Source organism: Aspergillus lentulus, assembly GCF_001445615.1.
Source record: "Aspergillus lentulus DNA, contig: Alt17, strain: IFM 54703, whole genome shotgun sequence".
Classification (NCBI taxonomy): domain Eukaryota; kingdom Fungi; phylum Ascomycota; class Eurotiomycetes; order Eurotiales; family Aspergillaceae; genus Aspergillus; species Aspergillus lentulus.
In genome coordinates, this window is record NW_028322112.1 from 544,876 (window position 1) to 571,767 (window position 26,892).

A 26,892-nucleotide genomic window follows, 5' to 3' on the forward strand; every position below is an offset into this window, starting at 1 on the left:
GCACATTGTAATAAGAGTCCAGCTCCGTCGAACAGGAGATATTGAGAATCATATAGTACGCCGAGGAGTTGCGGCCTAGAGCTCAAACCTTGGAGCAGAGATCAACGAATAGCCTCTGCTGCGGCAAACTACACCTGGAACATGACCGAGTCAGACCTCTATAGCCGCAGTCGAGGAACGAGGTACATCTGCCCAGAGCGTACAAACTAAGGTCAATTGCTTGTGTGTACGAATCCAAAACTCTAGATAGCCCAGAGTGTACTTGATTCCGAAAACTAGACGAGTCATGAAATACTAAACACTTATAATCCACCCCGGAGACCTGTTGTTGACCGGTTCGTGCATGGACGCATTGATGCCCACGTAGAAGAAACATTGCTTCACAGAAACAATAGGGGGCTGTGTCTCGGGTCTATCGTAAGTGGTGGACGACAGGATCACGGGAGAATACTCAATCCTCCACACGCCATTATTGTCAATGACCTGTCTCAAGAAGATCGTCTCTTCGTATGTGCTCAGAAAGCCGTACATGCAGCCCAGGTCTTGCATATACTTGATAGGTTGGGCGAGTATCTTTCTTAGAAGGCGGTCACGAGTAAGCCTTGGTTGAATGTGATGCTCGGTAATCCAGGGTACCTTGAGCTCCCCAACAACCTTCAAGGCGTGGTTGTTGTCTTTCACGATCACATCAGGGGTGCCGGTGTATGTAGAAGGTATACACTTGAAATCTGCAAAACGGAGATTGATGTGGCCGGTCGATTGCGATGCAAAAATAGTGTCAAGTACGTCCCCAAAGAATTTCTGAAACCGGCCTTGGACGCCGTGTTCATCCCCAACCTCGACATTTCCATGCGTATACGGATCGCGGGCTTGAAGCGTGTAACCAAGGATTTGTCGACTCCAGGTACAACCTTCGTGGCAGGCCTGAACAGCGCTGAGGAAGCCTGGCCAGGGCTGGAGGTCACCGGCAAAGAAGATATTGTGTAAAGCGCTCGAATTCGTACGATACTGGGACGTATTAAGAGCTGGAGCGGCGGTTGTGCAATCTTGTGGACGATGGAGACTGTTAGCAGACCACCCCGAATCAAATCGGTGCTCTATCCATATAGTGCGTACATAGTAATAGAGGGCTCGAGCGGGCTAGATTGCTGAAAAGCTAAGGCTAGGAAAAGAGGCGAGTGTACGCCGTTTCAGTCAAGAGGGACATGTGTTGACACTTGAGAAAAAGAGAGTATCTCAGCGCAATTTATCACCTGGGAGACAAACCATAACACAATCAAACGAAAGGAATCGCCCACGATGACTGAATCGTGCCGGGGATTTTTCATCCATCTTAGCGCCATCAGTATCTTAGTTCCTCCTAACACTTCAACTGCCAGTATAGCTTTCAATTGACTCCTCTCTGGTCAGATGATGAGCCCGAGCTCTCACTACAATAACCTTACGCGTCTGGTAGTATGCTCTATGCATCTCCAGCGTCTATGCGCACCTTCACGTTCTCGAGGTCCATCAAGGATCTCGCTTTCTCTGAGACCGTCGCAAGTCTAAGCCAACACACTACAAGCAAGAGGATTCAAGGTTTAGTTCTTATTTCCTCTCCTTTATCTCCCTTTCCTCTAGCGCTCGCTATGACGATTAGCAAGAGACGTGCATTTTGACTGCTCTTAAGGCTGACCTGCTTTAATTTGTGCATCATTTCATGATGCACCTCCTAGCTCCTTTGTTGATTGCAAGACATTAAGAAGTATATGGCAAGGGTTTGGAAGCTGGCTTCGAATCATATTACGGATATCGAGGTACCAGTTGGGAACCCCCTCGATAAATCTCAAGCTGAACCTGCCGAGAAGCCAGAAACCTCCAATCGGGAGGATCAAGGAGCTACGTCCATCTGGAAAACTCAGTCGCTGTTCCGGTCAAAGAGTTCAAGCGGCCGTCCGTACCTTTTCGAGTTGTTCCCCAAAGAAGTCACTTTCCGCCGGCCGAGCTCTTATTATCATCCCTGCGCTCTGGGTCTGGTTTGCGGAGGAACTCAACCTGAAGTCGAAGTTTGCAGGCGTCTACTGGACGGCCTGCCATATTCAGCTTTATAAGCCTCACTCCTTTGGACTCATGATGGAGCTGCTGGAATGCAGCTACTGTAGCTGTTAGGCTAACTTAGGGCTATTGTCCAGCAAGGCCCGAAGAGGGAAAGCGTCGGGATACCCGCGGCGCCGACCGTCTGCGATGGAAACAAAACGATTTCTTGCAAGAAAACCAGGGTCCAATGTCTCATTGAAACGGAGCTGGACTCTTCTTACAGTGCTTTCATTTCCGACTTGATGTTGGCTACGGAGTAGAGGAAAGCCTATCCCGTAAATCCCCGACAGTTCTCACTCGAATCGTATCTACGCTGCTCAATCCACATACTCAACACCAACAGCATCAGCTCTCCTGTCGCATGACAGCAGAATATACTTGACAAACCAATCAGAATCTCACCTAATGAGATCATCAAAATACACGGAATCCTAGAAAGTTGTACAAGCGGACTCATGGCTTCCACAGGCCAGCTCACAGAGAACATAGCAAGACCTGGAAGCTGGAACATCCCTTGGTCTAAGATCATGCCACCGCCTATACGGCGACCACACCACCTCATTTCACCGCGCCACGATCCTGGACCACGCCATCCTATCATGCCGTCGCCAATTGAATTTTGAATGATTTCTGTAATTTGGTTGGATGATGCTTTTCAGCCTCCGTGTTTACCCTACAGAAGCATCACGAACATGTGGGTATCGTCCATATCTCGACCCCGGCGTCAGGTAAGGTGATTCGGAAGCGCGATTGCCTTTGCTATGGTTCAATCGCTTTCCTTTAAGTTGAGATGCCTCAAAGATATAAAGAGGGTGGTGGGTGGGTGAAACTGGATGTTATATTCATCAGCATCAAGATCAATCCAGCGAACGCGAGGACGCATTGAAACTACAGCAGCAAGCAGCGCATACACATATCAACCAAATCAAAGCACTCGTCGTGACAAGATGACGGAATCCTCCTCCTCTCGTCTCCAAAATGACTATGGAGCGGATCTATGGGTTCGCTCTGGCGCGGAACGTCGCGTAAGTACTTCCTGTCACAGATGTTCTCTTTGGCATGGGACTAACAGAAGACGACTGGGCAGCACCCAACGGCTGGACGAGGGCTCTTCGCCGGCCTTCAGGACGTGAAGCACTACAATGTCGATCATGGCTGGGCCAAGCGCAGCCAGGATCAATCACGGGGGCTGTTTAGTTTCCTGTGGAGTCGGTATGTCTTTCGTTCTTGTTCCTTGGTATGCAACGACTAACTGGACAGGTTTACGGGAGGAGCATATCGTCCCCCGACGGATTCATAGTTGGGATGGTTGGTTTTTGTTATAGTTATGGTTATGGTCATTGCATGTTATGATATCGGTTTAGCGTTCGTACAGCATCAACATTAGCATCAGCATCAAGTTATTCATTACCTTTACCATCTTCCTTACCAAACTAAGCATATACTTCAACGAAGTCAAGCCTTGATGCTCATCCCCCCATCCGACTGCACCACACCCCCAGTGACAAACCCATCCTTCATAACCCCCAAATACCCCTCCGCCACATCCTCCGGCCTCCCCAGTTCCCCCGTCAACGTCCTCCCCTTCAACCCCTCAATCACCTCCTCAGGCAAACCCCCAAACAACTCCGTCCGCACCGCCCCCGGCGCAACAACATTCACCCTCACCGGCGCAAGGTCAACCGCTAACCCGCGCCCAAGCCCGATGATCGCATTCCCAAGCATAGCTCCCACACTGTACCCAGGCGGCGGCCGCATCGCCACCGCCCCGCTCGTCAGCGTTAACGACGACCGCGCTGATTGCGCCATGTATGTCGGGACATGCTTCGCGAGCATCATGCTGCCCAGGACCCGGACGGTGGTGAGGGCGCGGATGTATGCGGGGTCAAGCGCTGGGTCCGTCGGCGGGAGGATTTTGAGGGCGTCGCCGGCGGTAAAGACGATGTGGTCTAGGAGGATCTTTTCGCTTGCACTGGGTGATGGGGCAGACGGGAAGAGATCAGGCTGTGTTGCTTTATCCAGCAGAGTGAGGATGTTCGCCTCGAGGGTGGACTCATCCCCTAGGTCGACGGTTGTGCCGGCTATTCTGGTCGTGAATTGCTCGTCTGGGTAGAAGGTGCGCAGGCGGGAGAGGGCGGACTGGACTTTTTCGGGGCGGGAGCTGGCGAGGAGGACGCTGGCGCCGTGTTCGAGGGCGGCGCGGGCGACGGCGAACCCGAGGCCGGAGGTGCCGCCGATGATGAGGACGCGGGTGCCGGAGAGCTTGTTGATGGAGACGAGGTTTGGAGTTGAGGTTGTCATTGTGAGACTATCTTGTAGATGCTAGGACTGTTGGTGTAGGAGGAAGTAGGGCTGTCTTGGACCAACAGTGAATTGGAGAGATTCTGCTGGATATTCAGCACGAATGCATCTGATGATGATGGCTTTATGTACTCCGTGTACTCTATAACATGACAAAGATATCTTACTGCTTACCAAGCATGATGTTGAAACAGCAGGGATTCTCCATCTAGCTCCGCAGCGCTGAGTATTATGTCCGCCAGGCCGCCTGCCTATCTCCGATTGACTGCACAGACAACCGGATTTACGAAGAGAGACCAAAGAGGAGAACGTATTCCATGTGGAAGAAAATTGATTGTTGCTCACTACAAGAACAGCTAACCGCTAGACATAAAATGGTACAAGACTCCGTAACCCAAGATGACCCAGTCCCGTCAATGACATCAGCGACGCCATATCTAATGATGATGGTATATATTTTATAGTAGATTAGATTTGTTGGCAAATGCATCAGTCCCAGCCGGTAATCTTCATGGTTCCCTTCTCCTGCAGGTTCTGGTGCATCTTGAAGGCCTGGAAGAGCAGATGGGGCTCGTGACCCATGCCCTTCTTCAGGCACTCGTATTCAGCCCGGTCCATGTAGTCCGTAAGAATGGGCTGGTAGTCGGGGTGGGCGCACTGCTTGATGATGACACGAGCACGTTCGCGAGGAGACAGACCACGCACGTCGGCGAGACCCTGGATAACGTCAATAGAGGCCAATAGATGGTTTAAAAATAGCTTACCTGTTCAGTCACAACGACGTCAAGATCGTGCTCGGTCTGATCAATGTGAGTGCAGAAAGGCACGATGCAGCTGACACCGGTAGGATCGATCTTGCTGGGACGGGTACTGGGGGTGTGCATGATACTGTACTTAGAGTTGCGGAGGAAGTCGGCAGATCCTCCCAGACCGTTGAGCATCCGAGAGCCCATGACACAGGTGCTGTTGGCATGGGCATAGATATCCACCTCGACGGGAGTGTTCATGCCGATACACCCAATACGACGGATGATCTCGGGCGAGTTGGACACTTGCTGAGAACGCAGCAGAAGCTTGCCGGCATAGCGCTCCCAGTTATCGTAGAAGCGCTTGAATCCATCGGGGGAGAACCGAATGGAGGTGGCAGTGGCAAAGTCCAAGTTTCCAGAGTCAAACAGATCCAGGAAGGAATCCTGCAACACCTCAGTCCAGACCTTGAGGTTGGTGAAGTCGGCACCACCCTTGCTCAGGCCACCAATGACCGCGTTGGCGATATTTCCAATACCGGACTGGATGGGGAGCAGGTTCTGGGGCAGACGGCCATGTCTGACCTCGTGCTTCAGGAACTCGATCAGGTTGCTGGCAATGGCCTGCGAGGTTGCGTCCTCGGGAGCGTTGGGCAGCGTCTGATCCGGGTAGTCCGACTCGACAATGGCGACGACCTTCTCCGGGTCGACCGGGATGTGGGGGGTTCCAATGCGGTCCTCGGGCTGCATGATCAGGTACGGCTTCCGGCGAGGAGGAACGTCCGACATGGTGATATCGTGCAGACCCTCGAACGACGGACTGGCCGTGTTGACCTCAATGACGATTTTGTCGGCCATCTGGATCAGTTCCGGGGACGCACCGACGGAAGCACCGGGAATGATGCCTCCGTCCTCAGTGATGGCCGACGCCTCAATCACAGCAACATCCAGCCTATTCTTGGGCTTGTTCAACGTATACCAACCCTGTCACAATTAGCACCGCTCTGTTTAACCGTCTCGGGATTTCTCACATAGACAAGGTCCGACGGAAACATGCTCAGATGCTTATCAAAGAACTTGATCTCGCCATTATTGATACCCTTGGCAATCTCCTTGCCAACCTGATGAGGGCTCCGCCGCTCAATCATGTTCAGTCGCGCCCATCGGTTCTCTGTCTCGGCACCTGAAGAGGCACCAACGAACAAGGTGTACTGTAGCTTTCCCTGCAGGTTGTTCTTCTCGACATGATCAGCGAGAGCGGTAGGCACTTTCCTTAGGAGAGCAAGCGGGCGTCAGCTGTGATACTTGTTGTCTATGCCAAAAGTCAACTTACTTGGGGTAGCCAACACCCGTGAATCCGGACCAGCCGATGTATGATCCATGGGGGAAGAGATCAATGAGATCTTCAGCCTTGGCCAGCTTCTGGAGGTAGGAGGGCCGTCTCACACGGCTTTTCAAAAGTGCGGACGCAGCCATTGTGTGGTGGGGAGGTTTGAAATGAGCGCAAAGAGTGGAGAGGAATTGTCAGAGGGGGAGAGAAGGGGAAATAAAAGAAGGAAGAGGGCGGATGGGATGACGAGAGGGGGAGGAAAGGAAGAATAGAAATAGTTGCGCCACGGAAACAAACTCCCCACGGGCAGCGTGATTGATTTGCCCAAGGTGGAGAAATCCTCCTGTCCGGGTTACGGGGGGGAGGAAAGCAGAGGTATTATTTCTATGCAATAGGAGTAGTAATAGTAGTAGTAACAATCATGTTCCTTCTAAACTATCTGGAGGGCAACCGGTGAGTGGACTCCTATACTAAGGAACTATAGAGTCCAAGCATATGCAACAGCATGGATCTCATCCTCTTTCTCAGAGAACAAGGTAAAGAGAGCATTCAATTAGGCATGCCTGGGATACTTTCTGCCTTCTCAACCCCAGATTCTGTTCTCTTTTCGTGCTTCCCCTCCAGATCCCCTCCAATGCCTCAAAATGTTCTTTTGTTCTTTTCCGGTGCATCTCTCATGCTGACGTCACGCGGCAAACTCTCGGCCTTTTCTCGTTTTGTTCTTTCCTCCCCGTTTTTCCACGCAACATCTGGATATCTTTATGGTAAGACTGCTATGCTGAGATGTTTTAGACCAAATTTATTGTCTATCAACAGTTTCCGAAATCGAATACAAATAACCCTCCTACAGACCATGCTTGAGGTTATTGACTGTCTTGTCTTGATCCCGAGACGCCAACCCCGAGCCTTGCCCGGGTCTCTCCCATCGGCCAAGTCTCGGCTGTACCGGCTATGGATGTTCGGCCACACGGAGCTTTCGACGCTTCCTTTCAGCTACAGAGTTCTCCTGAAGGCAGTGTTCGGTTATTCCACTCGCAGATGACAGACCAGAGGTTTTCAGGTACCCATCAGGACCAAAGTTGTCTCAACTCCAGACTCTCCGGATTTCCGGGTCCGGACTGTGGGCCGAGAAATGATCGGGTGTCTATACCCTTGTATAGGTAGTATATATTCCCCGCAAGCACACAAATCGCAAATGCGTCAAGAACAATCATTGTTAAATCATAAAAGCTAGGCAGATATGCCGATTCCCTAAAGTACAAGTATAAATAGATAGACCAATCATATTTCATCCATCCCAGGACCCTCTACACCAATCCCAGTCAGGATCTCGCCATTGAGCTGTAAGCCTCGCCAGACAAGACCCGACGATAAACAGAAAAAAGCCCCCATTTGTGCAACCGTTCAGTCTGTTCGCTAACCATACAGTTTGGAGAAACGGCACTGCTGTGATCGTGAAATGAAAATATGTAACAACAACAACCACCGAAGCGTTGAGAAGAAAGCATCAAATTAAAATCATAGATGGAGTCCGGAAAATTGGCCAGCTTGAATCCGCCTTCCGCGCTCATTGGGTCATTGCTCCTTGGACTCGGGCGCTGTGGATTCTGCGTCAAGCATCTCGGCATCTCCCTCCTCAGCCTTCTTCTCGGAGTCGGCCTCTTCCGTCGCGTCCGCAGGGGCCTTCTCCTTCTCCTTTTCAGGTTCAGGGCCCTTGATCCAGGAGCGGAACCGTTGGTTGGACTCGTCCACTTGGTCCTTGCTGAGCCCCTGCGCCCAGCTCGGGTTGTTGACAAACTTCTCCATGAACCGATCGCGTCGTCTTTCTTTGACAGCGGCCTCCTCCTTGGCGATGTCTTCAGGCGACTCGTCTGAGTGAGCCTTGGGACGCCACCACCAATCGCAGCTCCCGGGTTCGTACAGGATATGATAGCTGTTGGCACAGATCCGGATGATAAGACCATCCTGATGGACCAGCGGCCGATAGTAGCGATTGTACTCCTCTTCTTGCTCAAGCTTGGGCGGCAGGTTCCGCTTCAGGAAGGGCATGCGCATCTGCGAAAATGGAACACCTTCCGTAGGATCACGCATTGTGTAGGCAGAGACGTAGTACGACCAGCGCGCTTCCTGGCTCAGCTCTTCGTTCTCCAAGGTTGCGTCCTCTGGGGTGAGCAGTTGCACGGTGGTCTTCTTGGTTTGAGGGTTCTATAGAGTGTTCAATCAGCTTTGGACTTGCAATGATGGACCAATAGAGGGAGCACTTACATAAGTAATACGATAGATATCGCCGTCCTTGACTAGCCTCTCAACCTGCTTCCGGTACTGGATCTCCTGGTTATGTGTCGTCTCCTCCCGGTCCCGCTCTTTGAAGAAGAGATTGATGATGTCGGCACTGCGATCCTTGGAGTCACCATTGAATATGGAGCCAGCAAACTTGGCGATTCCGGCAAACATCTTTTCCAGATTGTATAGCTGGTACCCGCTTCGCAAGTAGTAGCGGCGGAGTGTTTCCTCCAAGTGCGAGGCATCCATGTCGCCCTTGATGACCTCCTCGCACATGCGGACGATCTGTTGGTACAGATTGGCCTTCGGGTCGCAATCGTAGAAGAAGTCGGTCGGGAGCTTGTCAATGAGACCGAGATCACGGGCGGGTTTGGGGATCAGCGCCCGGCGCACATGCTCATGAGCATCCTTCTCGTGCATCTTGATCCGCAAAAGTCGCGAATACAGAATCTCGAAGGTGCGGAAGAAGCAGTAGATGTTCAGATTGGCATACAAATGATGAACCTTCTTGACGTAGGATTCATTCAGCGCGTATTCTCGCTGCAGATTGAAGTTTCCTTGCCCAGGGTGTTCCATCCACTTCAGCTCCGCGACGTCAAATGCCTCGGCAGGTTCGGGGACGGGAGTCGATGGGACCAGAACAGCATCCGGGGTGCCATCGCGGCTGGCGGGAGTACTGCGGTCCTTGTCTGACCGATTGGCCTTTTCACTGCGCCGCTCGAGGACATCGCGGAGGAGATCCATCTTCTTTCCATTCACGCCTCTCCGATTGCGCCAGGTCGAGACGTCTTCAGCGGCCAAGCTTTCGTCATCACCGTCTTCCCCGGACGGAGTGTCACTCGACATCTCATTCATGTACAAGTGGAAAGTGTCTCGATCCATGCCATAGAAGATCGGCACAAAGTCTTTGATGAATGCCATGACCTTTGAGGGATCGGCTCCGAATCCAGCAGAGTTCCGGTCAATGAAAAGTAACAGCAGCTGAGTGGCGTCGATAATGACAGCCGGGTCATCAAAGGTAAATTCGAACTGATGTCTGGGAATGTGGAATCCGCTCTTGCGTAACCCCCTGGCGTCCTCAAACTTGCTCTGAATCTCATTCTGGATATGCTTTGCCACAAATAGCTTCTTGTCGGTCGCTTTGCTGGCAATCGCTTGATGATCCAGACTGCGCCAGTACGCTTTCTGCGTTTGCTCCCGCCAGACTTTATCCCACTCGCGCTGCGCAAAAACGTTAGTGGGTGATCTCTCAACGTAGGCTATCCGAATATCTTACCTGACTGGCTTTCCACTCTTCGCATTTCTGCTTCAAGCGGAAGAGCACGATGGGAAGGACATGGCACGGTCTCTCGAACATTTCACGGATGATTCGCGCTCCGCGCTGTCGGTCGTATACTTTCTTGATCACACGCTGATAGATAGCCTCACTCTGTCCGCCAAGACCTGGTGGGAGTTTAAAAGCCGCTCGTTCCGCCTCGCTCATAACCAGGAATTGTTGAACAATCGGTTCAATGAGCTGGATTGTGCGAGTACAAGCCTCGATATGGTGGTCGTAGTCATGCCGGTCCTCTTCAATACGGTGCAAGGCATCTTCAAACTGATTCTTGCGGTGGGCCACGAAGCCGGAGTCTTCAGACTCCCAAGTGGGATGGGACGCCCATTCATCATTCAGAACACTGTAGCACAGTTGGTCGCGGCCACTGCAGGGCTTCTGGCGCTCACGCTTCGGAAGTAGACGGTAGCTGGGTCCAAGTGAACGGCAGTGCGACAAATTCACAACACCAGACTCCTGTTTGGGTTTCGTCTCAATTACCTTGTCTTCGGGTTCATCAATATGCATGAAACGCTTAAACCAGGCCATAAGCTCCGGATTCGAGCCAATATACCCAGCGGCTTTCTTGATCAGGACGTTCCTGTCAATGAGGTCGGTAGAGTATAAGTTACACAATTTGAGGAACTCGTTGAACATCGACTTGTTCCCAATGTACTTTTTGACTCGGTCGAAGAAGGCAAACTCTTCTTGGCTAGGCGTCATCGTCTGGGTGGGCTGGATGGGCTCAGGAAGAGCGGGTATGAGCGTCGGCGAAACAGCAGGAACCTCTGCTTGGGTTGGTTTGGTATGGTGCACTTTCGCTCTCTGCATATTTTGTGAGTTATCACATTCAGGTGCAGGGCAAATGTAACAGAGGGAAAAGTCGAGAGGAAGGGTGACGCAACGTGCAAAGGATATTCAAAGCAGCGACGATGCAAAGTAAAGGGCCAGAGGGGAGTCGGGTACGGGTTGTGGATGCAGAAGCGTCAAGCGTGTGAATGGCGCGGGATTAGATTTCGCTCACCTTGTTGGCGTTGCCAGTCTGTAGGGCTGCAGGGCGCCCAGCCTGGTTATCAGCCATCCTAGCGGCCTCAGCGCCCGCGGAGGGTCCAGAAATCGAAGAGGTCATTGTCGATGGAGCGCTAGGACCACCCCTGCGTTTCTTTCCTTCCTTGGCAGAGTCCTTGACATTAAACTGACCCAAGGGCGGCATTTTCATATCCCGACCAGGTGTCTGCGACGGTAGGCCGCCCGCGCTTGGATAGCCAGGTTCTCCTCGCACATTGCTGATGGGAATCGCCTCTTCAGCTTGACGAGCAGCTGCTTGCTGCTTGGCGTGTGCTGCAGATTCGGGAAGAAATTGTTTGAAGTCTTCCAGCAAATCTGGTGCAGTATTGAACAACTGGGTTACCTGAGCGTAGACATCCTGGATCGGCTTCGATTCGCGTTGATATGTCTGCAAGATTTCAAGAAACTGCTTGTAGATCTCAGGTGCACTGGCGAAGCGATTCTACCAAAAGGATTATTTTAGTGGGATTCTTTCGCCATTTGACACCACATAAAGGTACAACCAACCTTGATCTTGTTCACATAACTGATTGCATGGTTGAACTCCACTGGCCCGCGCTTGTTCAAGTCCGCCTGGGTGCCCTGCAACATACCTGAACCAATGCCAGCCAAACTGTTCATGGGCTGGTTCAGACCGGAGGCTTGTGCAGAAGCAGGAGACACCTGCATCATTCCCGATCGTCCCATCGCAGCGGACGCGGCTGCGGCGCCTTGAAGTTGTGAGACACCACGTTGGTCTTGCTGGTGAGCCATTGCTGCGGCACCCGCTGCAGCTTGCTGCTCTTGTTGGGTTGGGTAGTCAAAGTGATGATCTTGAGGTTGACCTTGTGCGCCTTGCCCGAACATGCCAGGGCCCATCATGCGAGACCCAGGGGAGTACGAGGCTGGAAGATTTCCTTGTTGTTGCTGACCCTGGGGCTGCTGTTGCCAACCAGGTCGCGCTTGATCGTAGTAGTCAGTACGCCCATGTGAGCCCATGCCACCAGCGGGTCCCATGTCTCCCGCAGGGTCCATTGAAGGACGCGGGCGGGGCATATTCAAAGTATTCGTGCCCGAGGGGGTGGTCACCCGGATCGCATCTGGATTGTCCTCTGTTCCACACTCAATGCGGTAACCTGGCGGCAGAAACGTGTTGAATCCCTGGATCAAAGCGGGATGCCCATTGAAAAGGGTGGAGACGCGCTGAATGACTCCCGGGGTATCAATCCTGCCTTGGGTCAGCGAAGAACATTCGAATGGAATAGAACCCTTACGCTTGGCTCTTGAAATCTTTCATTATGTCGAGAAAGCGATTGTAAACGTCAGGTTGGTCCACAAAACGAACCTTGACCTGGTCCAAATAGCTAAGCGCATCCTGATGAGGTTGTCAGTACGAAGTGCTTCCGAACGGGATGCAATTAAGGAACGAAAACGGTGCTTGCAGTGCGAACTGCGTATGCCGAGGCTCCGTCGAGGGACCAGATGTGCAAGGGAAAATAGATCGAAGAAAAGCAAAGAAAAACGCGTACGCACATTTAGGATGGGTTGCTGTCCCTGCGCGAGAGCTGCAACGTTTCCAGGAATTGGGCCACCCGAGCCGTTGAACATCATGGGTTGTCCAGGTGGGCCGGCCGGGTGCTGCATATACGCCCGTGGAGTGCCCTCTCCATGCTGCATTTGAGAGCCGTAGAGACCACTAGGGGCCCCAGACGGTTGCATAGCGCCTTGAGGGCCGTTTGGTGGATTTGACCCGAGATTAGACAAGAGCCCGTTGGGCCCGTGAATGGAATTTGGCACTTTCGACGCCACCGGTTGATGCAGGGGAATCGACCCAGTATGACTCTGCACAGGGTGATGCTGTTGCTCACGTTGACGCTCGAGTTGCTGGCGTTCCAGCTGCTCGCGTTCGCGCTCACGCTGTTCACGTTCTCTATGGACCATTTCCTCCTGTTGTCGCTGTCTTTCGATCAACTCACGTTCTCTTGAATCTCGCTCGCGCTCTCGGTTGAGGGACTGTGGAGAAGGGTGTTGCATTGTCTGACCGATACCCGGTAACGAGTGCCCTGTAGCGTGCGACGGAGCTCCAGGGTGTTGGCCATATGCGGGTTGGTGAGGGCCACCGTGACCCTGACTCAACTCCGCTAGCCCGGGGAGGGAATGACCGGGGTTCTGGTTCGCGGGATGATAAGGACCTGAAACAGCAAATGGTCAGCTAATGATCCAAGCTCTCGAACCAAGCACAAGATAGCATGTGAAGGCATCTTCTAACCAGCAGGAGGCGGAAGGACTGGACCGGTGGGTTGTGACGATGGGCCCTGCTGAGGCGGGGGGTTCTGGCTGTAAGTTCAAAAGAAGAGTCAGCGACAAGGTCTCCGTGAATCATAATTGCTCGGTAGAGTAAAGTACCTGAAAGAACCTAAAGGACGAGCTTGTTGGCTCATCTGGTCCATCCCAGGGTGCGAAGGAGGGCCACCGGCAGGGTGCCAGTTATCACTGCCAGAAGAGTTCATGATCTCTGCATGAACAAAATGCAAACAACAGAGTCCTGCTCCGAATTACAGGAGGAGTATGAGGTTTGAACTGGGAAGAGGGCAAGAAACAGTAGAGAGACTTAAGCCAAAGCTTTAGATCGGTTCTTCTTTTTTGCACACTCGAGTGTTCTTGCTCCTGGTCATTTCACAAAGCCATCACCGTGCTGCAGAGTTTGGGTTATCACAGACAAAAATAGAAAAGAGGCAAAAAGACTCAGACTGGAGGAGAAGCAGAAGTATGAGCAAAGAAGCAAGGGAAACGAGTTAGAAGACTAAAAAGACAGCCTCAGCCAACACAAGCAGTAGATCAGTTGGGGATGATGGTTTGCGCGCGACGGACCACGGCTGGTCTCCAAGAGACAAGGCGGAGGCTTTCAGGACGCTAACCCCCTTTGTCCATAGTGCATGGTCCGGGACGAAGCTTTTCCGAGCTTTGCGATCACCGTCTGATTGGCTGATTGGTGGATTATTCTGCCCTTTACCCTTTTTTCTTCTTTGTGTTTGACTGTTTGACAAACTTTCATCTTTCTCTGTGGGCTTTTTCTGCCCCCTTGGCGCTAAAAGTGTCACTCAGGGCTTTCGACGTCATTGACAGGCAGGATTCGGTGAGCACTCTAAAGACACTCTACAAACAAGACATAGACTACTACTCCATAGAGTGCTGCAGTCACTGAAGTAAGGTTGTTCTCTTATTGACTTCATTACCATTGCTTTTCGGAATTGGAATAACTATGCTTGATATATAGCTTTGATTTACAACGGAAAAGGTTGGCTGCGGGTATATATGGGTAGATTGTGATTGTAATCCCCAAAAGACCAACCGACAGAGTATTACAAAACGAAGTGCTTCTAGCACAAGGTTTCATCAAATAAAAACTAAATTATCTCCATGATTCATCTATTACACTAGACAGAAGTGTGTACTCACATTCCGACTGAATGGTGATATTTGTCACTCGTGGCGCAGCCAGCATATTTGAGCTGCGGATCAGCGATACATCAAGTGTAAGGCATATATGCCTCCTCGCCCATGAAGACACGCAAAGCGCGCAAACGACGTAATGAGCAGAGGTTGTGTTATGGGAGAAAAGGGAAACGGGTCACCACCGACTGCTTCTCGTCTTCTTTCTCTATTAAACCTCGCACCAAAACGCCCGCAAGCATCAATCATCCAAAGAGAGAGACCACATTCCACTCCAACCGAAAGCTAGGAAAAAGATTCTGAATTTGGAACTGGCAACTTGGATTTTGGAACTGCGGATGCTGCTAGTAACCTCTTTTCTTCTGCACTATACTTTGCTCAAAAGGATTGCCTAAAGTCTCATTTTCTGACCCGACCATCCAATTGTGATGTAAACCTATACGGTCAATAGTCTTACAAGGCGGAGAAGACAAACAGCTGTTCCGACAGTATTAGCCCTTGCAAGTTCACCAGAACGACAACAGGCGGGGAAAGTAGAGCAAGGATACTCACGTTATTTGTAGCAGCGATGGCAATGCTATCCTCATAGGGATGCCAGCTCATGTGAAGAATCTTCTTGTTGAAATCGATCTGATCCGCATCGGTCTCCTTCTTCATCCGGCTGCCAGGACCAGCAGGACTGCCGGCCCTGGACCCATTCTTCTTGCCGTTCTTATTCATAGGCGTCGGGACACCAACCTTCTTGGCCTTGAAGGCGGACTTGTCTGCTTGCAGTACGATCTCCGTCTCCTTGCTAGAATCTGTGGGGTAGATCATAAAGTTGTTGTTATAACTTCCAGTCATAACGTTCTCCGCATCACCCGAGAAGACCACCTCAAACTTATCAAAGATGCTGTCGTTCTCGTATGTGTCACACAATCGTGGCCGCAGATGCTCGTGGATCGGAATGGTCTTCACTGGTTGCCTCTCCATGTTGACATCCCAGATCTTGACTGTGAGGTAATCTCTTGACACAATGTATCGGCCGTCGTGCGAGAAACGGACGTCCGAGATAGATGAGATGATCTCAGAGAAAAAGGAGCGAGACGAGGCATCTTCTTCTTGTTCGAAGACTATCATGGAAAGTAGGTCAGTCAAGGGGGTTTTATGGCTTCATAGCGAGCGTGGACCACATACGTTTTGAATGCTCATCGCACAACGCTCGCTGCCGCATGTCGGCGAGCTTGATTGTGCCTTTCGAGCTGGCGTACATGAACCAATTGCAGCTAGTGGGATGGAACTCAGCAGCCGTGATGACCTCTGTCAGCTCTTCCATGTTTGCAGGTTTGATATCGACAATATTGAAGCTCTGGTCTTGAATGTTAAGGTTCCACAGGTTGATCCGAAGGTCGTCGCTGCTGATGAAAGTCTCCCCATCGCTGTTCACAGAGATGCTGTTGATGTGATATGCGTGTGCATTTGCATATGTCCTCCGAGGGACAGCTGCAACGACCGTATCATGATGTGTCATCCGTGGAAGCTTCAGAGCTGACGCATCCTTGAAGGACAAACGGGGCGCGCGCGGCGCCCCTCCACCACCAACAGCACCCGCGGGTGTAAGATCGTTCGATAAGTTGTTCTCCGCTACCACCTTCAGCGACTTGTCAAACACCTTCCACAACTTTATTGTTTTGTCATTCGTCGAAAGGAGGAAATGGGAAGCGTTTTGTCGTCTACACCACTTTATCTTGTTGATCTTCTCTTCGATCTCTAGTGATTTTAGGTAATCGAATTCCGGCTCGTGCGACTGAAATTCGGTGTGAAACTTATACTCGCAGGTTTTTTTCTGGTTGACTCATTAGAACCTTGTGCATCGCTGTAGGAAGAAAGGGTCGTCGCTACCGTTTCGTTCCGCTCAAACAGCACTACTCTCCCGCCCTTGTCTCCTGTGGCCAGATAGTTACCGGTGTGGTCGAACTCGACAGTCGAGATGATATCCGCTGTGACATTGTTAGGCTCCGGTTGTTCGTTTCATTGCGCTTCCAAACTGTCGTCGTGATCGAGTACATGTGGTAATCGAGTGCACGACATAAGATCCTTATCATACCTTCTGTGATATCTTCCACATCGCCTTTGTCACCAAAGCATCTAAATTAAAATAGTCAGTGGCTTGCTCTGCCAAATGAACGCATGAGCCTAGGTGGACACAGGGACATCGGCAAAACCATCCTTCCCGTCCAGATACCCATTGGACACGAAGGAAGCAATAGTCGATTGATTGACGCAGCTTAGACCATGGAGCTCACTGCGACGAAAGATCTATGCGCTGGGGACTCACTGTGTGAATTTCCAGGTAGGTGTACCTGGCTCCCGGTCTACCATTTTCCTTCAAATACCACCCTTGACTAGGGTAGTTGACGGATCCGAGATAAAAGAGATCTATAATCCTGGGCTCAGAATCTAGACAACGATTCTCGATGGGAACGTGACAGATGGGATCCGACGTTGTGGTTCAGAAAAGGATGTTGATATTTTTTTTCTTGGTTCTATTTTGCTCTTGTTGTTCGACCAGGAATGAGAGCGGCTATGACGACCAGGTCCGATGGAGAAGCGAGCCTCGAGTGGGGAAATCAATGAGGAGCGAGACAGGTTTAGACTGGTCCTATCAGTAGATATAGAAGGGCGAGGGGAGGAAAGTGCGGGAGGATTGCGACGTCAGACAGGATTTAGTAAGGCAGAGAGACCCTTGTTCGTATGTAGGTGACTTTTTGCAGGCTGAAGACGACAAATGATTGACAGCCTGGGCTGATTGAGGTCCGGAAGAGGGGTGAGTGGAGTAAAAAATTCGGTGTATTAGATGCAGTCAGTCCTTTTTTGCCTTGTTTTAATTGATTTTCTGAGGAAGAGATGAAGAGGAGAGGATATCGAAAATACCAAGCAACAACAGACGAGAGAGTCTGTTGGAGAAGCTTGGGAAGCAAGAAAGCCGGTGAGTGGGAGGGGAAGAGTTTAGTTAGGTTAGGTTAGGTAGAACGATTAGGTCAGTTCCGACAGAGAGAGAGAGAGAAGAGACACGACAGTAGGAGAGTACCTTAGTCAAGGTGTTGAGGTGAGGCGGCGGTGGAGACGCGGGCAAACTGCTAGTCTACAGCAACGCAGAGACGCCCAACTACGCTGACATCAACCACTCGGTCGTTGTAACTCTGTATCTTTCTTTGTTTTTGTATGGACCATGGCTAGATTCAATATTCATGGGAGGCGGTCATTCAACTCAGCGCCATTTCTGATCTTATTTTTCAGGAACAGCTTTCATTCCTGAATCTCTAAAAAGAGCTTGTCTGTTGCTTCCTAATGTCATAAACCCTGTGGTCCAGCCCACAGGGCAATGCGATGATCCCATATGGCGATTTTGAACCTCAGCCTATCTAGGCCATTTAAAGACGACTGTCATCGATGAAGCCATACTATCACAAACTCGTCTTTTACAAATGCCATTGTCGTATATTATCACTCACTTCGACACTACTAACCTTCCAGTCACCGTGAAATGATGGCCTGAGGCTCGTCACATGTCTTCCTGTGCATTCCGACCCCATTAAGCCGAACAATGACACACTGCGTGCCGAAACATAGGCGGTCGATCGGCATCACTGCTACTCCTCTTGACAATCATCTGTTGATATTCTTTACACAACTGTTCACATTAACTAGAATTTAATTTCCGTCGTGCGTCCGCCAGCAACCCCTTGAATGTGCACGGAGTGTCGCACAGATAATCCCCGCCATTGACCATGTCCGACAACAGCGCGAAGCGGGGCACTGGCGAGAAATCCCCCAACAACCCCAGAAAACCGGGCGACTCTCGCAAGAATGACCCAGACAGTCAAAACACTCCGTCTCTCGCCAGTCGCATCCAGAATTCCGCCGCAGGTCTGGCAAGGAGTGCTTTTAATGCAGCTGGCTCATCCGCAGACGCAGCGCAGGTGTTGGGAAGCGGCAGCAAAGCCGGACCATCGTCCTCGGCATCGTCCTCCGCCCTAGCAGCAGCAGAACAGTACAGAGAGACCGCGACCCCTACTTCGTCGAATCGAGCTTCAGCCAATCACCCTGCAGCGTCATTTCGGTCATCGTCGACAGGTCAACAGGGTGCATTCGAGCTCCCCCCCCTCACCGAGGATGAATTCCAGCGCACATACAACGAAACCCAGGTACACAGCAACATCGACTTCTCCCCATCAACAGGATTAGAGACAGGAAAAGGCAAGGGAAAAGCAAGCAAAACACCCTTTCCTCTCTCAAATATCGATCCCTCATCCTCCTCCTCGGGCCTGAACACCGCCTGGCAAAGCGCCCTCCCCCCGTCCGCTACCACTCTCCCCTCAGACGGCGACGCCGTCGTCTCCCTCCTTTCCGATGCGTCCTTCGACCCAGAGTTCCCCGCCACCACCGAAGAGCCCTTCGAACCCATCGAGACGGAGCTCCTCCCCCCACAACTGACACCATCGGAGATCAAAATGATCGAGTCCTTCCGCCGCCACGCCGCGCTCGAGACCTCGACGCCGACGCTGGCTACAGAACCGGTCTCGCAGGCACACAGACTCACTCCCCTCAGTCTCGTCCCCGACATCGAGTCAGTCCTTGATAGCATTCCAGCTGCGCAGGGCACGGACGCCACGGCGCTGCGGGATGCCGTTCTGATGGGTCTACTAGGTGCGGCGGAGTGGGTTGCTGTCGAGGAGCGATACCATGATGAAGTCTGGGGATACCTGCGACCGACACTGGAGGCGGCGGCGAAGGAAATGGAGACGCGTAAGGAGCAGGGCGCTCCGGTGGAGGACGGGCCTGCTGTTAGACGATTGAAGATGATTTTGAGGCATATGCAGATCTGATATATGTCAGACGGACTCTTACCTTGTTCAGTGGGAACGCTTGCCTTGATGTTAGGCTTTGTACAATATTACTGACACTGATGTATCAATATTCTCACTATTTGGCGGAATCATGCTCATCAAGCGTGAAGAAGCTCTTAAGAGAGAGATATACACTGGAAATGAATCTTGAAGATATTTGCATTGTATCTTACAGACCAATAAGTTAATCATATAAGCACCAGGTGACATCATCCCTGCATCTCATCACAACAAAATATAGTACCAAGTAACAAGACATCAAACAAAATCGAAAGGGGTATGTATCAGAAGCTCAGAATGGTCGCGGCATGGGGTTTTGTCTTTCCCTGTACTCAAATATATGTCTCATGTCCACCTCTATATCGCACGCACTTAGAACTCCAGGCTGGGGGTCTGGCCCTTGACCCGACCGATGACGATCTGGGCCGCGTACTTGGGGATGACTTCATCGTCATGGAGCATAGCGAATTCTGGGGAGAGTTGTTAGCAGGGGCGTCTGATGGTTAGAGGATGGAGATGACATACCTTCCGTAGCATCACGACCCATGAAGTTGTACAGGGCGTTGGCACCACCGGGGTGCTCGTCAAGCCAGTTGGTCACGTCCAGGACAACACCTTTGACAACGATCCAGAGGTCATCCTTCTTGTTGTGCTTGGCAACCTCCTCCATGGTGTACTCCTTCTCAGGGATTTTGAAGTTGGAGATGTCATTGGGCTTCGAGGCCTCGGCAGCGCCGGCGGGGGCGCCCTGACCGCCAGTCTGGGCAGCCTCAGGGGCAGCAGTCACCTGAGCACCACCAGCGCCGCTGGCAGCAGCACCGTTCCATTCGACGGAGATCTTGCCGGGAGTGGAAGGATCGATGTGCAAAGAGATTTGGCCCAGACGCTGTTGGGCGGTGGTGGAGCCGGAAGTCAGCTTCTTGAACAGGTACTGGCTGGCACTATCACCAGCAACACGACCGTAGACGACGCAGCCCAGCAGAGAAGAACCACCAAGACGGTTGGCACCGTGGACACCACCCGCAAGCTCACCGCAAGCGTAGAGACCATCGAAAGGCTTCTTCTCGGAGTTGAGGACCTGAGCGTGCTCGTTGATCTCGATACCACCCATGGTGAAGTGCAACACGGGCTCCATGAGGGCGACATGGAATTCATCGTTGATGTCAAAGGGCAGGTTGTGGAAGAAACGCTTGCCCCAGGGGTCCTTCTTCTTGCCCTCGGCGATGAGGTTGTACTCATCGAACGTCTTCTTGAGAGCAGCCTCGCCACAGCCGATCTCCTTAGCCAACTCCTTGCCGGTCATCTTCTTCATCAGGCCACGGCCGGAGTAGTGACGGGTGTGGAAGTCCAGAACATTAGAAGCCTTGCTGTTGAGGACCAGGCGGATGGGCCACTTGCCCTTCTCCTTCTCCTTCCACATCTGGCCTGAGACGTAGTCACGGTGGCCGAGCTCGTCAGAGAAGCGCTGTCCGTCCGAGTTGAGCAGGAGACCACCCTCACCACGAAGAGCTTCAGCAGCAAGGAACTTGAACTTAGCGGTGGGATCCTTAGGGTCAACCAGACCGGTAGGGTGCACCTGAACCTTGTCCATGTCAATACCGTTGGCGCCGATGGCCATCAGCATCTTCTGACCATCACCGGTGGCGTGAGTACCGTTGGTGCTGGACAGGCCGAAGGTGTCGGGGCGGTGTTGTTTCAGGAGAGAGCCGTCGCCAAAGTCTGCAGCGTAACCACCAGTAGCCAGGATGACGACTCCGTCTGCGGTCTTGGTCTGGCCGTTCAGCTCGTAGGTGACACCGGTGACTGTGTCTCCAGACTTGTTGACCTTGGTGACACGAGCCTTCTTGACGATTTGTACGCGTTCAGGCTCCTTCTCGCTGAGCTCTTCTAACCGCTGCATGAGAGCGTACGTGATGGCCATACCGGGGAACTTGGCATCGTGACCACGGTGTGTGCGGGGCTGGGAGTGACCACTTCACGAAATTAGCACATGAGCATAAAGAAATCGCAGAGATGGCAAATGCAAGACAATTATTTTACTTACCCAAGACGAGAAACAAGAGTGAGGTCGAGGTTGAAAACATCCTGCAGCCATTCAACCGCAGCAGCGGACTTGTATGTAAGGACCTTGATCAGCTCTGGACGAGCCTTGTCTCTGGCGGATTTGAGGGTATCTTCGTAGAAAGTCTTGACGCTGTCCTGAATACCCAGTTCGACCTGCGTGCGGGTGAGGGCACCGTTGATACCGGAAGTAGCCTTGGTAGAGTTGCCACCGAAGAAAGCTGATTATATTAGCGACTTGTAATGAATTTGCGCAGTTAAACACGAATTCGAAGGAACACTCACCCTGCTTGTCAAGAACGAGGACATTGCCTCCGTTCAGGTAGACGGTGTGGGCGGCACTCAGTCCGGACACTGAGAGACGAGACAATGGTCAGCAAGAAAGCCCGGGCCAAATCCAATAATGCGGGGAAAGCTGTCACTCACATCCACCACCAACGACGATGACTCTGGGAGGAGTGGCCATCTTTATTTATGTAAGAAAAATGTAGAGAATAAAAACAACAAGGAGAAGTTTAAGGATGGGGAAAGGGGAGATCAGAAGATGGGGAAAGACGATTTAAAGTATGAAGGGGAGAAATGGCGCTGGAGGGAAGTGGGCAGGATCCGGGGGAGAGACGATTCAGAAGCCGACAGCACATTGGCTGTTATTCGGCCGAGGCACAGACTGTATGGTAACTGCGGATACAGTGGGCCAGCACTCTTGAAATCCGACCGAGGACGCTTGGTAGTTTGGTCGTGATGGATATGAGAATGGGTCTCTTCAAGAGTAATGTTCAATTACGAGGATTCTGGTTTGTCCATTATGTTGACAGTAGTGGATATCTATTGAATTGACATTGACATCTCTATCATGAACAGCTGAGGGTATCTAGATACAACACGAAACATACGGGAGAACTGGATTCAAAGCTCAACAGATAATCCTCCTCATCCCTGTCAATGTCCATCACATGCGAGAGAAAGATCAGGTACTCTACAAAGTAATCTATGCCTCATTATTGGCATTGGGTTAGGGAAAAGTTCCATGTAATCATCACCCACAGTCACCAGGACCAGTTGCTTTTCTCCGCATCAGCCTACCCCAGGGGATTTTCACATGCGCTTCAAGAACCCAAGTCAGCTGTCGTCATGTCTTCGGTGTTATCCCCATTCATAGATAGAGAAGACACGTTTAAAGTAATTGCTAAGAATTTTAACCTGATACAGTGATACCTCTGTTAGAGCGCTTGATAATTCGAGCTATGTAAATGGTCAGGTGCAATAACTGGACTTCTCCTACCAAAGGATCAAGAGGTACGTGAAGAACAATATCTGAGCTGAGCAGATTCAGGACAAAGTATATTACAGGTACCTTGCCTTTCACTAGTATCATTCACTCATTGTCGTATCCCTGAAGATTGTCAGACCATTATGCCCGCTACTTAAACTGTGCAAGATGCAGTATCAGCCAAATGACGGCCAGAGCAAAGCTCACTTTGTACCTCGGACCGAGAAAGCACCTCTCCAATATGGTATGATATCAGCTCATTAACCCCAGCTTGGCCCATTCGATTCATATACATTCAATCTATCCACCATACCATCACCCTTATCTCGCGGAGTGGAAAATAGTCCCTTCCCCACGATATTGAGCTCAATTCTTCTTCGCTCATACAGACCCCCATCCGGCGTACTCACAGTACTCATCGGCAATTGGTCACGTGTATGTACGTCGGCAATCTATTTCCCTTTAGGGCAAGCAATGACCTCATACTGTCGGTCATCAATAGCCGGCCAGAATTTCTGACATAATCAGGTCGCCTATTGAAGTTACTGCTTTGGGTATCCAACAGCCGATCTTCTAAATCTGAGATTTGCGAGAATAAGACGTAGAACTGGGCACTTGTGTGGTTTAGCAGCTCGTTTATTTATTTATCGTCTATCTCTCTTGATGAGCATCAGTAGTGATGCGATTTCGTGATATATGGCGATTTATCAAAAAGGGTACTTGTCGATCTGCTCTCGGTGTTACTTCTCCCGAGCTACTAAGTTGGGATTGTGGAAGGGAAGGAGGGTCTCGGGAAACTTTGGCCGGGGTTCGAGACTTGCGATAGCTCGCTCGGATATTAACGAATTCAGTTTGCAAGATTTAAGCTTGATTCGGCCGATAGACCTGAAGTTGATACGTATGCAGGCAGGGCTCTACTTGCAGATCCCGGTTGCCGTTCGGTGATGTATATGATTTACGCCAGTAGATTACCGAGAAGTACATTTTCGATGATAGCTCAAGCGTCAAGACGCAATCTAGATTCCAGACCTGGATGGTATCCTCATACAAAGCAGGCATGCACATCATATCTCATCAATCCATCCATGTCACGCTCTTGGTGACAAGGAACTCTTCCAGCCCCTGAGCAGCGTTGAATCGGCCCCATCCACTGTTCTTCACACCGCCGTGGGGTAGGACAGGTTCGTCATGAATAGTCATACTGTTGATGTGTACAGCACTGCAACCTATCAGTATTGTAGAGGGACTGACATGGTACCAAAGATACTGACCCAGATTGTATCTTCTTGGCGATCGCCAACCCCTTCCTCAGATCTTCGGTGAAAACGGCCGCGGACAATCCATAGCCACTGCTGTTGGCGATGCGAATCGCTTCCTCGTCGCTGTTGACCACCATGCATGCTGCCAGCGAGGCAAAGGCTTCCTCCTGCCATACCTCCATATCTTCCTTTACGCCTCCAAGGAGCACCGGTGCCATGCGAACCCCCGATTCTGCCACTGTCTTGTCAACCGACCCGTGGATGATGTGAGCGCCTGATTCGAGGGCCCTGTCAATCATGCCCTCCACACGCGTCTTGGAGGCGACATTGACCAATGTCGGAGGTGGGGCAGAAGGGTCGAGATTCGACCCGAGGGCTTTCTTCAACGCATCCATGAACGCCGGCGCAATGGACGAGTGAACGAGAATTCTGTCTGTAGACATGCAAATTTGGCCAGACTAAAGCAGAGTCAGCTTATGAGTGCAAAGCATATGAGGGAGTCGTGGGGGTTTATACGTTCAAGAACGCGCCGGCCAGAACCGCCTTGACAGCGGTTTCAATGTTCGCGTCTTCGCAGACAATAGCGCTATTCTTTCCCCCCAGTTCCATCAAACAGGGTTTCAGGTTCTGGCCACATGCGCGAGCAATCTTGCGCCCCACAGCCGTGCTACCAGTGAAATTGACCTTTCGCACGGCCGGGTGCTCTATCATAGCATTGACAACTTCGGGGGCGTCTTGAGGACGGCAGGATATGAGGTTGAAGCAGCCCGCAGGCAGGCCGGCATCTGCAAACGCACGTGCGATTGCCCAGTATGAACACGGGGAGAGTTCAGAGGATTTCAGAACGGTGGTGTTACCGGCAGCGAGAGCGCAAGCAGCGGATCGAATGCCGAATACATACGGCGCGTTCCTTTGACGCGGAAGGTTAGCACCGGCTCGGAATATAGCCATCACAGACTATCAGCACCCAATGGTGCTGTATGCCAACCTACCATGGAACAATTCCCAGAATCACACCCATAGGCTCCTTATAAATGATTGCACTCTGACCCTCCTCCTCAACAACCGGCACGCTTCCGCAAATAGAAGTGATGCGCCCAGCAATTTCCCTCAGCATGCGAATACCCAGCGGGACGATGAAGAACTGCGATGCGCCGACATCAGCGCCCATCTCGGTGCGCATATACTCGGCATTCTGCACTAGGCGACCCTCCAGTATATCCGCTGCCTTGAGCAGAATGTCTCTGCGAACGGTCGGTTTGGTCTGCGACCATGCTGGGAAAGCGGCCTCGGCGGCTTCGACCGCGCGTACTGCATCTTGGGGGGTGGCACTGGCTGTAGCCCAGCAGGGTTTGTTGGTGTAGGGGCTGATCACGTCAAAGGTCGTAGGGGTGACTTCCTCCTTGCCGTTGATAATCAACGGAATCACGGAGGGAGGGGCAGGTGCGCTGCTTGCACTGTTCGAGGCCATTTTCTGGGATAGTGCGATTGTCAGATCTTTGTGAAGAGAACTGTTCCTGGGTCGGTAGAGCGATTGATGATGATGAACATAACTTTCTCGATTTGGGATACCCCTCTACAATTGAATGAGTACGAGGCAGGCCGAGTGAGGGGAAGGGGACTGAATATCGAAGAAAGTAGTACAGAACTAAACCAATAATATTATCAAATTATGATGGTCTACCTCACGCTAAAAGCTACTCCAACTCGGCTATTATTCATAGCTCTTGGATATCTTCCTCTTTTGTTCACAAACCATGTCGACATAAAGTGACTGTAGATCTCACTACTCCACTTCAATGCAACTAGATATCATTATTAATTGAAAGTGAAGCCATGGTCTACTGCAGATACTCGTAGATGAAATGGCAATAAAGAATGGTCTTCACTCATCGTATCTGTGTCTGCATATCATTCCATAAGAAAAAAGCATGTGGTAAACATGTGCTAGAGCCCTTGATCAACTCTCCAATGTTGCTTTTTCCCCTGTCTCCCACGTGGACGTTTTAACAGTGGCCAGAAAATTAGCGACAGTCGAGCCCAGCGCTGATCAGGAACAGTTGGTGCCTCACACATGGCAAGTCATTATGCTTTAATAATGGCCGATAAAAAGATCTTCCAGACTATTGCAATAATCTTGAGGGATATGTTTTAGACTCAAAGTACTCTCTAAATCCGTCAACCAAGCATCAGCCCCATTCGGGCTCCTCTTTCTTTCTCTTGCGCCTTCGACTCGATTAACTCACAATTAACCTTCTAGAGTATTGTGGGCGTCGATCTCGCCGGACAATCCATGGTTCTGAGCGAATGACGGCTTGCTGAACCTGAGTAGTTCGGCCCCATTACCCACACAAAATGGAGTGATGGCGTACGTCGTTTGCCAACTGCCAGGGAGTGACCGATTCGCGCTATCATCTTTTCTGTTCACTCAACGTGAGCTGCGTGGCCCTAAGCGAATGAGAACGGTGAACAGCGCCAAGGTTCAATAGATGTCCCGCTTAGTGGAGCCGAGCACTTGAGAAGAGTCGAAGCCACTCCGCTCTCGTGGATCGTGATGAGAGCCGAGAATGGAAACAAGTTAACAAGATGAGGATATCAACCAATCATGAGCATCACATCATTTCGTGATGGTGGGGCAGAGAGGACAATGGATGTCAGCGGTCGTTGACTCGCAAGGTTGAAGTCGAAGGCGCTTTTTCCAGATGAAGAGATGATTGTCTTGCCGACAGGTGGGATCAGATGGACCTGACTGCGACCTTGGTATTTGCTAAGTTCTTGAACGGTTCGGTGGATACCATCATAAGAGACTATTGATGCTCTTTCTTTCTCACCTCACGGATTGCAGATCATCAGCTTCATGAGTGG

At 51.2% G+C, this 26,892-nt stretch overlaps 9 protein-coding genes across 9 annotated transcripts; 2 read left to right on the forward strand and 7 right to left on the reverse strand.

Annotated features, from left to right (window-relative positions):
- Positions 1-294: 294 nt before the first annotated feature.
- ALT_9223 (uncharacterized protein) lies at positions 295-1,510 on the reverse strand (the record flags this gene model as incomplete). Its single annotated transcript, XM_089600568.1, has 2 exons — positions 295-1,008; positions 1,490-1,510. The coding sequence occupies 2 exons, from the start codon at positions 1,508-1,510 to the stop codon at positions 295-297; spliced, it is 735 nt and encodes a 244-aa protein (XP_089455065.1).
- Positions 1,511-3,023: 1,513 nt separating this feature from the next.
- Positions 3,024-3,376, forward strand: ALT_9224 (uncharacterized protein; the record flags this gene model as incomplete). The annotated part of the gene is made up of 3 exons (XM_033559824.2): positions 3,024-3,101; positions 3,164-3,288; positions 3,337-3,376. 3 exons carry the CDS (start codon positions 3,024-3,026, stop codon positions 3,374-3,376), a joined length of 243 nt encoding a protein of 80 aa, XP_033415715.2.
- A 155-nt stretch (positions 3,377-3,531) lies between these two features.
- On the reverse strand, positions 3,532-4,377 carry ALT_9225 (oxidoreductase, short chain dehydrogenase/reductase family; the record flags this gene model as incomplete). Its single annotated transcript, XM_033559825.2, has 1 exon — positions 3,532-4,377. One exon carries the CDS (start codon positions 4,375-4,377, stop codon positions 3,532-3,534), a length of 846 nt encoding a protein of 281 aa, XP_033415716.2.
- A 489-nt stretch (positions 4,378-4,866) lies between these two features.
- coaT (acetyl-CoA hydrolase ACH1) lies at positions 4,867-6,599 on the reverse strand (the record flags this gene model as incomplete). Its single annotated transcript, XM_033559826.2, has 4 exons — positions 4,867-5,094; positions 5,142-6,107; positions 6,155-6,395; positions 6,457-6,599. The coding sequence occupies 4 exons, from the start codon at positions 6,597-6,599 to the stop codon at positions 4,867-4,869; spliced, it is 1,578 nt and encodes a 525-aa protein (XP_033415717.1).
- Positions 6,600-8,028: 1,429 nt separating this feature from the next.
- On the reverse strand, positions 8,029-13,605 carry ALT_9227 (transcriptional regulator SIN3; the record flags this gene model as incomplete). The annotated part of the gene is made up of 9 exons (XM_033559827.2): positions 8,029-8,658; positions 8,719-9,957; positions 10,013-10,873; positions 11,073-11,558; positions 11,624-12,323; positions 12,370-12,470; positions 12,629-13,287; positions 13,365-13,432; positions 13,502-13,605. 9 exons carry the CDS (start codon positions 13,603-13,605, stop codon positions 8,029-8,031), a joined length of 4,848 nt encoding a protein of 1,615 aa, XP_033415718.2.
- A 1,396-nt stretch (positions 13,606-15,001) lies between these two features.
- Positions 15,002-16,909, reverse strand: ALT_9228 (protein phosphatase 2A regulatory subunit CDC55; the record flags this gene model as incomplete). Its single annotated transcript, XM_089600569.1, has 5 exons — positions 15,002-15,660; positions 15,725-16,373; positions 16,430-16,527; positions 16,635-16,675; positions 16,866-16,909. 5 exons carry the CDS (start codon positions 16,907-16,909, stop codon positions 15,002-15,004), a joined length of 1,491 nt encoding a protein of 496 aa, XP_089455066.1.
- Positions 16,910-18,318: 1,409 nt separating this feature from the next.
- ALT_9229 (uncharacterized protein) lies at positions 18,319-19,416 on the forward strand (the record flags this gene model as incomplete). The annotated part of the gene is made up of 1 exon (XM_033559829.2): positions 18,319-19,416. The coding sequence occupies one exon, from the start codon at positions 18,319-18,321 to the stop codon at positions 19,414-19,416; it is 1,098 nt and encodes a 365-aa protein (XP_033415720.2).
- Positions 19,417-19,809: 393 nt separating this feature from the next.
- Positions 19,810-21,964, reverse strand: osm1 (putative fumarate reductase Osm1; the record flags this gene model as incomplete). Its single annotated transcript, XM_033559830.2, has 5 exons — positions 19,810-19,907; positions 19,963-21,410; positions 21,482-21,719; positions 21,784-21,852; positions 21,925-21,964. The coding sequence occupies 5 exons, from the start codon at positions 21,962-21,964 to the stop codon at positions 19,810-19,812; spliced, it is 1,893 nt and encodes a 630-aa protein (XP_033415721.1).
- Positions 21,965-23,842: 1,878 nt separating this feature from the next.
- ALT_9231 (aldehyde dehydrogenase) lies at positions 23,843-25,498 on the reverse strand (the record flags this gene model as incomplete). The annotated part of the gene is made up of 4 exons (XM_033559831.1): positions 23,843-23,987; positions 24,040-24,485; positions 24,544-24,937; positions 25,020-25,498. The coding sequence occupies 4 exons, from the start codon at positions 25,496-25,498 to the stop codon at positions 23,843-23,845; spliced, it is 1,464 nt and encodes a 487-aa protein (XP_033415722.1).
- Positions 25,499-26,892: the final 1,394 nt, after the last annotated feature.